The 13,795-nt window shown below is 45.2% G+C and overlaps 1 protein-coding gene across 1 annotated transcript in view; it reads left to right on the top strand.

Annotated features, from left to right (window-relative positions):
- LOC116972100 (melanocortin receptor 5-like) overlaps positions 1-9,502 on the top strand; it is a 34,794-nt gene extending 25,292 nt beyond the window's left edge. The window contains exon 2 of the mRNA XM_033019443.1: positions 8,013-9,502. Within this exon, the coding sequence (XP_032875334.1) occupies positions 8,145-9,206 (1,062 nt within the window). The 5' untranslated portion in view covers positions 8,013-8,144 and the 3' untranslated portion in view covers positions 9,207-9,502. The remainder of the gene's footprint in view (positions 1-8,012) is intronic.
- The last annotated feature ends 4,293 nt before the right edge of the window (positions 9,503-13,795 follow it).

Here is a 13,795-nt window from a genome sequence, read left to right as displayed (position 1 = left end):
AGGTTTGTAGGTTAATTGGCTTTGGTAAAATTGTAAAGTCCCTAGTGTGTATGATAGTGTTAGTGTGTGGCGATCGCTGGTCGGTGCAGACTCGGTGGGCTGAAGGGCCTGTTTCTAAAATATCCATGATTAGTTTAGCCACTTTCCAAATGTGCTGCTATCCCATCTTTAATAACTGACTCCAGAATTTTCCTCATCACCGATGTTAGACTAACTAGTCTGTAATTCCCCGTTTTCTCTCTCCCTCCCTTTTTAAAAAGTGGGGTTACATTAGCTACCCTCCAGTCCTCAGGAACTACTCCAGAATCTAAAGAGTTTTGAAAAATTATCACTAATGCATCCACTATTTCTGCGGCTACTTCCTTAAGTACTCTGGGATGCAACTTATCTAGCCCTGGGGATTTATCGGCCTTTAATCCATTCAATTTACCCAACACCACTTTCCGGCTAACCTGGATTTCACCCAGTTCCTCCATCTCATTTAACCCCCGGTCCCTTGCTATTTCCGGCAGATTATTTATGTCTTCCTCAGTGAAGACAGAACCAAAGTAGTTATTCAATTGGTCTGCCATGTCCTTGTTCCCCATGATCAATTCGCCTGCTTCTGACTGCAAGGGACCTACATTGTTTTAACTAATCTTTTCCTCTTCACATATCTATAAAAACTTTTGCAGTCAGTTTTTATGTTCCCTGCCAGTTTTCTTTCATAATCTATTTTCCCTTTCCTAATGAAGCCTTTTGTCCTCCTCTGCTGGACTCTGAATTTCTCCCAGTCCTCTGGTAGGCTGCTTTTTCTGGCTAATTTGTACGCTTCATCTTTTGTTTTCATACTATCCCTGATTTCCCTTGTTGTCCACGGATGCACTACCTTCCCTGATTTATTATTTTGCCAAACTGGGATGAACAACTGTTGTAGTTCATCCATGCAGTTTTTAAATGCCTTCCATTGCATATCCACCGTCAACCCTTTAAGAATCATTTGCCAGTCTATCTTGGCCAATTCACGTCTCATACGCTCAAAGTCACCTTTCTCTAAGTACAGGGCCCTTGTTTCTGAATTAACAATGTCACTCTCCATCCTAATGAAGAACTCAACCATATTATGGTCACTCTTGCCCAAGGGGCCACGCACAACAAGACTGCTAACTAACCCTTCCTCATTACTCAATACCCAGTCTAGAATAGCCTGCTCTCTCGTTGGTTCCTCTACATGTTGGTTTAGAAAACTATCAGTCTGAAGACCCAAAACATCATCTAACCATGTTATCCAGTGATGATGCCTGACCCACTGAGTCACTTCACCACTTTGTATCTTTTTTTGTGAACCAGCATCTGCAGTTCCTTATTTCTACATTTTGACTGCTTCACTGCGAAATCTCATCAAGGTATGCCTACTTTGAAGAAGTTCTCCTCCTCTCTTCGGGTGGCTGAAGAAGGGTCTCAACCTGAAATATATCCTATCCATGTTCTCCAGGGATGCTGCCTGACCCACTGAGATACTCCAGCACTTTGTGTCTTTCCAGCACAGGAACAGGCCCTTCCAAGACACTTTTCCAAATGGCAATGACAATTGGAAGAGTTGGAACTATGCAGGAAGCAGGCATGTGCCATCAGGGTAGGCAAGGTAGGCAGTGCCTACTCTGACTAAAATTATAAAAAGGTAATTATAAAATATAAATAGTAAAGATTTCCAATTTGGCAACTATTGGCAACTTAATGCACAAAATTACATGCATCATTTTTAAATGGTTATCATTTTCACGATTTCATCGATCTCTTAGGTAGGCATAATTCTCCCATGTCTTTCATCTGCAGTACATGTAATACATGAAACTATGTGCAACTCACATGCCGTGGATGCTGCTTCAAGCCTTCACTTACAACGGACAATAAAGGCAGCTGAAATTCTGCCTTTGCATCGTGGACTGCGCGCATGTGTGCTGCGCAGCCTGCGCAAGGTGCTGCGCGTGTATTTATCGTCCGCCTGTTTTCTTGGCGGGTTTTTCAAACATGGATAGTCATTATCTTCAGTTTGTGTACAAATAATGTGGTAAGTAAATTTCTTTGCGCTATATGTTTTAAATATTTTATTAAGAGATAACTCTTTTGAAGGCAAATTACTTTATAAAAGTCGACTGACTGTCGACCAGAGAGGAGACCAATCTGCGCATGCGCAGTTTTTAAGATTTTTAAAAGTCGACTGATTGCCTACCCTGAGTAATTACTCACGACACGTGCCTGTAGGAGTTGTAGAGGAAGACCACGTGTGAATTTACTGATAACTTCCAATACATTGGCTGCACTTGAGATCCTGTCTGTTAATTGAGAGAAACAGATGTTTTATTAATAACTTTATCCTGGCACAATGCAGAGCAAAAATATTTGAAGGAGTTTTATTTATGGAAGCTACTGACTAAACTGCAGATTTTTTCCCAGGATGAAAATAGATTTAAGGTGAGGGGGGCAAAGCTTAACGGAATGTGCAGGGCTTGTTTTCTGGTACACAGAAGGTGGTGTGTGCCTGGAACGCACTGCCAGGGGTGATGGTGGAGGCAGATATGATAGTGCCATTTATGAGGCAGTTAGAGAGTTATGTGGATATACAGGGAATGAAGGGATGTTAATCACCTGCAGGCAGAGGAGATCAGTTGAACTTGGCATCATGTTTAACTGAACATGGGCATTGTGGGCCAAAAGGCCTGTTTCTGTGTGATACTAGTCCATGTTCTATATGTGCAGAAAGGAACTGCAGATGCTGGTACATACCGAAGATAGACACAAAGTGCTGAGGTAACTCAGCAGGTCAGGCAGCATCTCTGGAGATAAAGAATGGGTAACGTTTTGGGTCGGGACCCTTCTTCAGACTGAAAGTAAAGGGGAGGGAACTGGAGGCAAGAAAAGGCCAGAACAAAGCAGGGCTTACAACCTTTTGTACCTTCTGTCCAATGGCAGCTTATCAAAAGCCCTCTGTTTTTAGACACCTCTGCCATGGGGAAAAGTTTTTTATTAGGACATAGGTTTAGAGGGATATGGGCCAAAAGCAGGCAGGTGAGACAAGTGTACATATGACATGTTGGTCTGCATGGGCAAGACACGCTCAATTACCCTAATGACTCTATTTTTAGTTTAGAGATACAGCGTGGATACAGGCCCTTCGGCCCACCGAGTTGAGCAGTGATCCCCGCACACTAACACTATCCTACACACAAGGGGTAATTCACAATTTTACCAAAGCCAATTAGCCTACAAACCTGAACGTCTTTGGAGTGTGGGAGGAAACCGGATCACCCAGAGAAAACCCACACGGTCACAGGGAGAACGTACAAACTCCATACAGCAAGCACCTGTAGTCAGGATCGAACCCGGGTCTCTGGTACTGTGAGGTAGCAACTCTACCGCTGCGCCACCTTGCCACCCTCTTGTTTATGCCACTCATACTTTACCTCTACCCAATTCCTCCCACCCCCAGCCACCTCAGTTTTCTCTGCTTTGTATCGACTGCAGTGAAGATGACAGAAGGATGAGAATTTCTGAAGTGCAAGTTTTTTTTTAGTTTGCTAGTTATCTCCCTTAAATAAAAAATTCCAGCATTGTAAATTGTCCTTAACATTTTCAATTTGATATGATGTGCCTTGCGAAGCTGAAGCTGCTTTGTGCTCTCTCTCTCTCTCAGCTCAGTCTTGTGGGCCACATAACAAAGCCAGTTCTACACATGCAAACAGGAATGAGTAATAGGATGGAAGACATTCCTTGGTATTAGACACGAGAGAACACAACAAGGGGAGGCGATCAAGTCCTTTAAATCCTAAACCTCTTGCAGGATTAATATTTTCCTCCACCCCTATAACCCCTGAATTTTTTCACCTTTCATGGCTCTTAGGACTAGTAAATGGGCTCCTCCATATATATTCAGAGTAGAAACCGGTCCCTGGTCACCAAAGCCAATTGGATGTGAAGTAAAGTAAATGGAACACAATTTAGACCATGGATCAGTGCAGCACAGGAACGGGCCCTTCAGCCCACAATGTTTGTGTCAGACATGATGCCAAGTTAAACTGATCTCATCTGCCTGTGAATTATCCATATTCCTCTATTTCCTGCACTTCCATGTGCCTATCTAAAAGCTTCTTAAACGCCACTATCGTATCTGTCTCCACCACCAACTCTGGCAATGTGTTCCAGGCCCCCACCGCTCTCTGAGTAAAAATGAAATGCCCCGCACATCTCCATTGAAGTTTCCCCCTCTCACCTAAGAGCAATGCCCTCTAGTGTTGGACATGCCCACCCTGGGAAAATGTTCTGACAGTCCACCCTATCTATGCTTCTCATAATTGTATATACTTCTATCAGGTCTCCCCTCAACCTCTGACGTTCCAGAGAAAACAATCCAAGTCTACCCAACCTCTCCCTGGAGCTGAGCCCTTCTAATCTAGGCAGAATTCTGGTAAACATCCTCTGCACTCCTTCCAAAGCCTCCACATCATTCCTCTAATGGGGTGACCAAAACGGAATGCAATACTCCAAAATGTGGCCTAACCACAGTCCTATAGAAGATAGACACAAAAAGCTGCAGTAACTCAGCGGGTTAGGCAGCATCTCTGGAGAAAAGAAATAGGTGACGTCTCAGGTCGAGACGTCCCTGGATCTATCTTCTTGTGTCTGTTTTCAGTGTAAACCAGCACCTGCAGTTCCTTCCTACACAGAGTGCTATGGAGCTGCATTTATAGGGATGAGTACCACTTTCCCACACGTTTTTTTTTTGCCAACAGTCAAAACCTCCTTCCAAAACTCGTGCTGTTGACTTAATATCACCTCAACATTAAAAAAAAAACACCGGGCCAGGCTCAATATCAGAGCAAATGTCATATGAAGACTTAATAAGATGCAGTCTGTCCAAATAGTCTATTTGCATCGCTGTTGTAACAGAAAGAGAACACTAAAAGGTTCAAAGATCATTATCTTCCAATAAAAATGGGGAAATTAATAGTCATGTTCTAAATCCCTGCATCACGTTCATTGTCTACTTTGGTTAGAGGAGCAATTTTCATTTGCGGCCCGGTGGATAGGTTTAATCATTGGTCAATGTTCCACAGACGTCACAGTGGATTTACACAGCTTGTGTCTGCAGAGCATTACATGCAGTGGGTGGTTTGTTTGAATATGTTGCTCAGATGAAGAATTATTGTAGATTGTTAACAGGGCTTGAATTTTAGCTTTTAGCTGTTCAAAATAAGCAATGAAACAGCTGCATGGAGTCACAGAGTCATAGAGTGATACAGTGTGGAAACAGGCCCTTCACCAGCCAACACGCCCCAGCTACACTAGTCCCACCTGTCTGTTTTTTGGTCCATATCCCACCAAACTTGTCCTATCCATGTACCTGTCCAACTGTTTCTTAAACGTTGGGATAGTCCCAGCTAAGATTGCCAACTTTCTCACTCCCATATAAGAGACAAAAAGGTGGGTGTAGACGGGGCCTGTCAGGGACACTAAGGGACTGGTACAGGCGGGGCATGGTGGTCGGTGTGGACACGTTGGGCCGAAGGGCCTCTTTCCATGCTGTGTGACTCTGTATCCCTGGATTGATTCGATTCGATGGGAGGGAATGCGAGGGGTGGGGGAGAGGGGATGTGGAGGGGGAGGGAGGGAGGGAGAGGGGTGAGGAGGGAGAGGGGGAGAGTTGGGGAGGGGGAGTGGAGGAGGGGGAGGGGAGGAAGAGGGAAAGGGGATGGAGAGGGGAGGAGGGGAGGGGGAGGGAGATGGGACGGGGCATTGAGGGGCGCGGTGGGTAGGAAGAGAGGAGATCAAGGGAGTGGGATGGGAAGGGGAGGGGGTGGTGACGGAACGGGACATTGAGGGAGAGGGGACAGGGAAAGGAGGGGGAGGGGGAGGGGTTACAGAGACAGGGTGAGGGGGTTGGGAGGGGAGGGGACATTGAGTGGGAGGGGAGGGGACATTGAGGGGCAGGGGAGGGGGACTGGATGGGAGGGGGTTACAGAGATGGGCAAAATATAGCGTACAACTGATGCGCATAAGTGGGCCTGTGATTGGATGACAGGTGAATCACTTGTGCATGGCGTCAACAACACATGCAACACGCACGCACGCACGCTGTTGTATCATATCTAGGATCTGTCTGTAAGGGTGCCCTCTGGTGATTACAGAGTAGTAGCAGTCAAATATGGGACAAGGGTGGTCCCGTATGGGACAAACCAATTTAGCCCAATATACGGGATGTCCCAGCTAATACAGGACAGTTGGCAACCCTGGTCCGAACCTCAACTACCTCCTCTGGCAGCTTGTTCCATACACCTTTGCGTGAAAAAGTCTGACTGGAATTGTTTTGTTGTATTTTTTCCACTAATAAAACTTATTGTTATAAATAAATGCCAACCATGCAGAATTTAGAGTCATAGAGTGATGCAGCGTGGCAACAGGCCCTTCGGCCCAACTTGTCCACACTGGCCAGCATGTCCCAGCTACACTAGTCCCTCCGGCCTGCGTTTTGACCCATATCCCTCGAAACCTGTCCCATCTATTTACAGCGTCATATTGTTGTAGGCACAGAAACAGGTCCTTCAGCCCAACTCGTCCATGCTAGTCGTGGTGTGTTCCTGAGCTAGCCTCGCCTGCCCACGTTTGGTGCATGTGCCTCTTAACCTTTCCTATCCATGTGCAGATACGTCGTAGAAATTTTATTGGGTTGTATTACAGCATGGTTTGCGAACGGCTCCACCCAAGACCGTGAGAAATTGCAGAGAATTGTGGCCGCAGCCCAGACCATCATACAAACCAACCTCTCTTCCATTGACTCCATTTACACCTCACGCTGCCTCGGCAAGGTCACCAGCACAATCAAGGACGAGTCGCATCCCGACCACTCCCTCTTCTCCACTCTCCCATCAGGCAGGAGGCAGAGAAGTGTGAAAGCGCACACCTCCGGATTCAGGGGCAGTTACTTCCCAGCTGTTTGCAGGCAACTGAACAATCCTATCAACAACTCTAGTCAGTCCAGAGCTACTAGCTACATCATTGGAGACTTGGACTATCTTTGATCGGTCTTTACTAGACTTTATCTTGCACTAGACAATATCCACGTTATTTCCTTTATCATATATATCTACGCTGTGGATGGCTCGATTGTAATCATGTATTGTCTTTCCGCGACAGGTTAGCAAGCAACAAAAACACAGCACTGTAAACATGACTATATTCTAAACTAAACTAAACCAAACTAACTGTCCAAATGTCTTTTGAATGTTGTATATTTTAATTGTCTTTGCTTTGAGAATCTCGCACATGGCTTTAAAGATGGCAGGTGGATTGGTGTCTTATCCATTTAGGACCAAGAGGAGAAATGACCAGTGCATTGTCAATCTTTGGAGGTCTCTGCTCTAGAGATCTGTGGATCATTGTCGTAGACTCAGACACAGATACAGAACAAGTACAGAAGATGGTGTAATCTAGACTATTTAAGGCAAAGATAGTTAGATTCTTGATTTGTATGGATGTCAGGGGTTATGGGGAGAAGGCAGGAGAATGGGGTTAGGAAGGGGAGGTAGATCAGCCATGATTGAATGGCGGAGTAGACTCGATGGGCCAAATGGCTTAATTCTGCTCCTATCACTTGTGACCTTATGACCATGAACAATCAGATGTTCATAAGTTCGTAAACCATAGGAGCAGAATTAGGCCATTCAGGCCCATCGAGCCTACTCTGCCATTCAATCATGGCTGAACTATCTTTCCCTCTCAACCTCATTCTCCTGCCTTCTCCCCATAACCATTGACACCCGTACTAATCAGGAAGCTGGTTATAGGGAGAAGGCAGGAGAATGGGTTGAGAGAGAAAGATAGATCAGCCATGATTGAATGTTGGAGTAGACACAATGGCATACTTCTGCTCCTATGACTTATGAACAAACTGTTTTCAATACTCTCAATATGATCTGTCCAAAATGTTTAACTCACTCAAGTTAAAGTCAATTTCATCTTGTTGTGCTTTTTTTCAGATACAACTTCTGTTTCCTGATGCAGAGAACATTCCTGGCATCATGGAAAACTGTAGCACGGACAACACTTCCAAGTCAAGAATATGTCTTTCATATTCCTCGTTGAAGAGTAATTCTTCATGAATTTTGGATATGACGATGGCAGAATTTGGCATCTCACTGGACTCAATTGGCACCCTCTCTCTGCTTCCATGTGGCACTCCTTCCCCACTTCCAGGCATCGCTCTCTCCCCGCAATCACCTCCTTGGCCACTGAACGGGTCGGAAGCTGGAATAGATGCCGCCAGCCCAACGAACGTGAGCGAGTGTGGCCAGATCAATATCCCCACTGAGGTCTACCTCTTCCTTGGTGGAGTAAGCTTGATCGAAAACCTGCTCGTGGTCATCGCAGTGATCAAGAACAGGAAGCTACACTCTCCCATGTACTACTTCATCTGCAGTCTAGCAGTCTCAGACATCCTGCTAAGCCTGTCCAATGCCTGGGAAGCGGTCACAATTTGGCTGGTAAAGCAGAACAAGCATCTGGTCACAGAGACCACTTTATTTAAGTTGGACCAAGTACTTGACTCGCTGATAAGCATTTCATTCCTTGCCTCCATTTTCAATTTGGCTGCGATCACAACCGACCGATACGTCACAATCTTCCACGCTTTGCGATACCATAACATCATGAGGAGGAAGCGGGTGATTTTTACTATCTCAGGGATTTGGATGTTTTGCATTTTTACTGGCATCATCTTGGTCATTTACAGCAAGGAAAATGGCATAGTGGGTTTCTATATTATATCGTTTCTCATAACACTAATTCTCATCTTGTCCCTCTACATCTACATGTTCCTGTTAGCCCAGGTCCATGCCAAGCAGATTAGAATACTTCCCGGTCAAACAGTCCAAAGGCGAATCAACTTTAAAGCAGCTCTTACATTAACCGTCCTCCTAGGGGTCTTCATTGTATGTTGGGCCCCATTTTGCTTCCACTTGATCCTCTATGTGTTCTGTCCTTCTGACCCATACTGTACCTGCTTCTTCTCCCTCTTTCAAATTGACCTCATCTTTATCATGTGTCACTCCGTCATCAACCCACTCATCTATGCATTCCGAGACCCTGAATTGTCCGGTACTTTTAAGAAAATGCTGTGCTGTCTCAAGAGACAAAGCTACTTCCATGCATCAGCCAGTTTCTTGAATGTGTAGTTGATTTATACAGGGAACAGGGTTGAGGCTATGCTATCTCCGCTAATTCAGGAGGACTTGGTGGTAAGAGCCAGGACACAGTGTTTCTGGGACACAGTGATGTGGGTTTCAGTCCTTCAGAGATACAAGCACAAAATCCATTGTCGAAATTAATGACGTGCCATCTTTCAAATTAGATGTTAAACTGTACAGCATCCTAAAAGCTTTGTACTATTTACTTTAGTTTAGTTTAGTTTAGTTTAGTGGTTCAGCGCGGAAACAGACCTTTCAGACCACCGAGTCCGCAACGACCAGCGATCCCCGCACATTAACACTATCCTACACACACTTGGGACAATTTTACATTTATACAATGACATCGCTAACTAGCCTACAAACCTGTACCTCTTTGGAGTGTGGGAGGAAACTGAAGATCTCGGAGAAAACCCACGCAGATCACGGGGAGAATGTACAAACTCCGTACAGACAAGCACCCTTAGTCAGGATCGAACCCGGGTCTCTGGCGCTGTAAAGCAGCAACTCTACTGCTGTGCCACCATGCCGACCTATTCTGCCACAGATGAAACCATTTTCATTTTAATAAAAGACGCAAAAGAAGTATTGGAGTAACTCATCGGGTTGGGCAGCATCTCTGGAGAACAAGTTACAGGCAACGTTTCAGGTCGGGACCCTTCTTCAGTCTGAAGAAGGTTCTCGACCCGAAACGTCATTCATTCCTTCTCTCCAGAGATGCTGCCTGTCCTGCTGAGCTACTCCAGCTTTTTGTGTCTTTCTTCTAGAAAAGGTAGTTGGTGCTCATCATTGGGGTAGAGTTTGATAGTTTTTGTGACTCAAAGTTTCGCTCAGAGGGTGGGGGGGGGGGGGGGGGGGGTGTTTCTGGAACGAGCTGCCAGAGGAGGTAGTTGCGACAGGTACTAAATCAGCATTTAAAAGACATTTGGAAAGGTACATTGATAGAAAAGATTTGGAGGGATATGGGCCAAACACAGGCAAATGGGACCAGCTTAGATGGCCAAAGGGCCTGTTTCCATGTTGTATGACTCTATGACTACAGATACCTGGAGAAACTGGACAAAGAGTTAAGCTGAATGCCGGATGACAGCACTTGGGAACAACAGTGGGAGGGGAGGATTGGGCAGTGCGAGGATGGGGGAGGGGGGAGAGAGGAGGGTAGGAGATCCAGTAGGAGGAGTGTGTGGCTGATGGGCAGACAGAGGAAGGGGAAAGAAACAGGGTGATAGAGAGCTGAGGGGTAAGGTAGGAAGAAGGGGCTGTGTGAGAAAGGTCCAGGGAAGGTAGGAACAGAGAGAAAAGCATTGAGAAGGTACGGCTTACCTGATATTCATCCAGCAGCATTTTGCTCACCTATCCTTATTCTCCAGATATGCTGCCTGACCTGCTGAGTTACTCTGGCACTTTGTGTCCTTTTTCTGTGAACTGGCATCCTTAATTCCTTATCCCTCCTTCCATGTTGTATCCTGTTCCGATGGGGAAAGCTCGGATGGAAATTGCTGCTGTTAAATTTTGGAACAATTGAGCAGAGAAGAACTTAGTGAAAACTGTGCTCAAATTTTACGATTCTATATATAGCGCTGTCGTCTAACTACATATTTGGATTGTCTGCAATTTATGCAGAATTTGCAACATGATGTTAATTTTGTCTTTGTAATGACATGATTAAATGTTTTAATGCACTTCATACATATTCCACTCACATATTTTACACTGATTTTTATTCACCTATTCACCACCTCCCAGACTATGAAGAGGGTAGCTTATTCCTGTTTTGTGCTGGTCGGCTAAGGAAATCAACAAATGTTCCCTAACATTTGCATTCCTCTTCAATTAGCGTTGCAGTGTACTTAATCATAATGTCAATGAGATGGCTTAATAAAGAATATTTAACATTTAAATGCTATTTCTATTTTACATTCAAAATGAAGGTCGCAACCTTGCAGTGTTGTTTAGTGCATATTTCTGGCACAGAGTCCGCCATAAACCTTTAATAAAGATGGAACTAGAATACTCAGGACATCAGTGAACAGTCGAGAGTGGTTAATTGTCATGTGCATCAGAGGCAGAACAATTAAATTCTCACTTGTTAACACAACAACACAACAAATTAAAATACAAGTCGACGAAAAATGCTGGAGAAACTCAGCGGCTGAGGCAGCATCTACTCACCTGCAGAGTTTCTCCAGCATTTTTTGTCTACTTCAATTTTTCCAGCATCTGCAGTTTCTTCTTAAACAAATAAATATACAATCTTTATATAGATAGAGGCATTGGAGAAGGTGCAGAGTAGGTTTACTAGAATGCTGCATGGATTAGTAGGTTTCAGCTACAGTGAGAGATTGGATAGACTTGGTGTGCAGAAAGGAACTGCAGATGCTGGTTTACACTGAAGATAGACACAAAGTGCTGGAGTGACTCAGCGGGTCATCCTAAAGTCTGAAGAAGGACCCCAACTCAAAACATCACCTACTCCTTTTCTCCAGAGATGCTGCCTGACCAGCTGAGTTACTCCAGCGTTTTGTGTCTATCTTCGGTATCAACCAGGATCTGCAGTTCCTTTCTGCACACTTTGCTTGAGGCAAGACAGACACAAAAAGCTGGAGTAACTCAGCGGGTCAGGCAGCATATCTGGAGAAAAGGAATGGGCGATGTTTCAATAGACAATAGGTGCAGGAGGGGGCCATTCGGCCCTTCGAGCCAGCACCGCCATTCATCATGATCATGGCTGACCATCCACAATCAGTACCCCATTCCTGCCTTCTCTCCATATCTCTTGACTGCTATCTTTAAGAGCTTTATCTAACTCTCTCTTGAAAGCATCCAGAGAATTGGCCTCCACTGCCTTCTGAGGCAGAGAATTCCACAGGTTCACAACTCTCTGGGTGAAAATGGTTTTCTTCGTCTCCGTTGTAAATGGCCTGGCCCTTATTCTTAAACTGTGGACCCTGGTTCTGGACTCCCCCAACATCGGGAACATGTTTCCTGCTTCTAGTCTATTTTAATAATGTTATATGTTTCAATAAGATATCCTCTCATCCTTCTAAATTCCAGAGTATACAAGCCCAGTCGCTACATTCTTTCAACATTTGACAGGCCAGCCATCCCAGGAATTAACCTTGTGAACCTACGCTGCACTCCCCAATATTAAAAATGTCCTTCCTCAAATTTGGAGACCAAAACTGCATACAATACTCCAGGTGTGGTCTCACCAGGGCCCTGTACAACTGCAAAATGACCTCATTTCACTGTCACTAGTCACTGCCTGCCATTCTGAAAGGATCCGTTAATCTCTACTCTTTGTTTCCTGTCTGTCAACCAATTTTCTATCCATGTCAATTTTCTATCATGGAATTTAGAAGGATGAGAGGATATCTTATTGAAACATATAACTCTACCCCCAATACAATACAATACCGTTTATTGTCATTTGAACCTCAAATGAAGTTCAAACGAAATTTGGTTTCTGCAGTCAAATAACAAGAAAAGAACCAAGACACAACACAATTTACACAAACATCCATCACAGTGAATCTCTTCCTCACTGTGATGGAAGGCAAAATCTTGTCTCTCCCCTGCACTCCATTCTTCTCCTGATGTCAAAGTCAAAGCCCTCGGCGGGCGATGGTAAGTAAGGCCGCGGCCATTAAAGCCACGCCGGGCGATGTAAGGACCCACTCCAGGTCATTTTCAACCCCGCAATTCGGGGTTGAAAAGTTGCGGGAGTTCCGAAAAGTGGTCTCCCACCAGGGACCCGCGAACTCCCGATGTTACCGTCCACCGGGCCTGCGGCTGGAGCCTCCGAAGCTCCGGGGTCGGGCCGCAGCCACACGCCACCACAGCTCTTCCCGTTCCGCACTCGGCCAGCACCACGATGGTAAATCCGCAGGCACCGCGACTGGAGCCCTAGGTGGTTCCGGTTGGAGGCCGCTCCATGGTGCTAGGCCCCAACGACAACGGAGACCCGACAGGGAAAAGGTCGGGTCCCCCGTGCAGGGAAGAGATTTTAAAGTTTCCCCCACCCCGCCCCCCACATATACACAGTAAAAAACTTTTTTTTTTTTAAACTACAAACTACACTCAACGGGACAAACAAAATTTAAAAAGACAGACAGACTGCAGAGGGCGCTGCAACGTCGGTTGCGCCGCCCACTGGATACTATGTGCTCTGATTTTGCCCACTAATCTCCTATGTGGGACCTTATTAAAGGCTTTCTGAAAGTCCATGTACACTAAATCCACTGGCTCCCCCTTGTCCATTTTCCTAGTTACATAAAAGTCCAGAAGATTAGTCAAGCATGATTTCCCCTTCATAAATCCATGCTGACTAGGACCGATCGGACTGCTATCCAAATGTGCCGCTATCTCATCTTTTATAATTGACTCCAGCGTCTTCCCCACCATCAATGTCAGGCTAACTGGTCTCCAATCCACCGGAACTGATCCTGAATCTATAGAACATTAAAAAATGATCACCAATGCGTCCATGATTTCTTGAGCTACATCCTTAAGTACCTTGGGATGCAGACCATCAGGCACTGGGGATTTATCAGCTTTCAGTCCCATCAGATTACCCA

This window comes from Amblyraja radiata, chromosome 4 (assembly GCF_010909765.2).
Source record: "Amblyraja radiata isolate CabotCenter1 chromosome 4, sAmbRad1.1.pri, whole genome shotgun sequence".
Classification (NCBI taxonomy): Eukaryota; Metazoa; Chordata; class Chondrichthyes; order Rajiformes; family Rajidae; genus Amblyraja; species Amblyraja radiata.
Note: the sequence above shows the minus strand (reverse complement) of the source record. Positions and strands in the feature narration are given on the sequence as shown.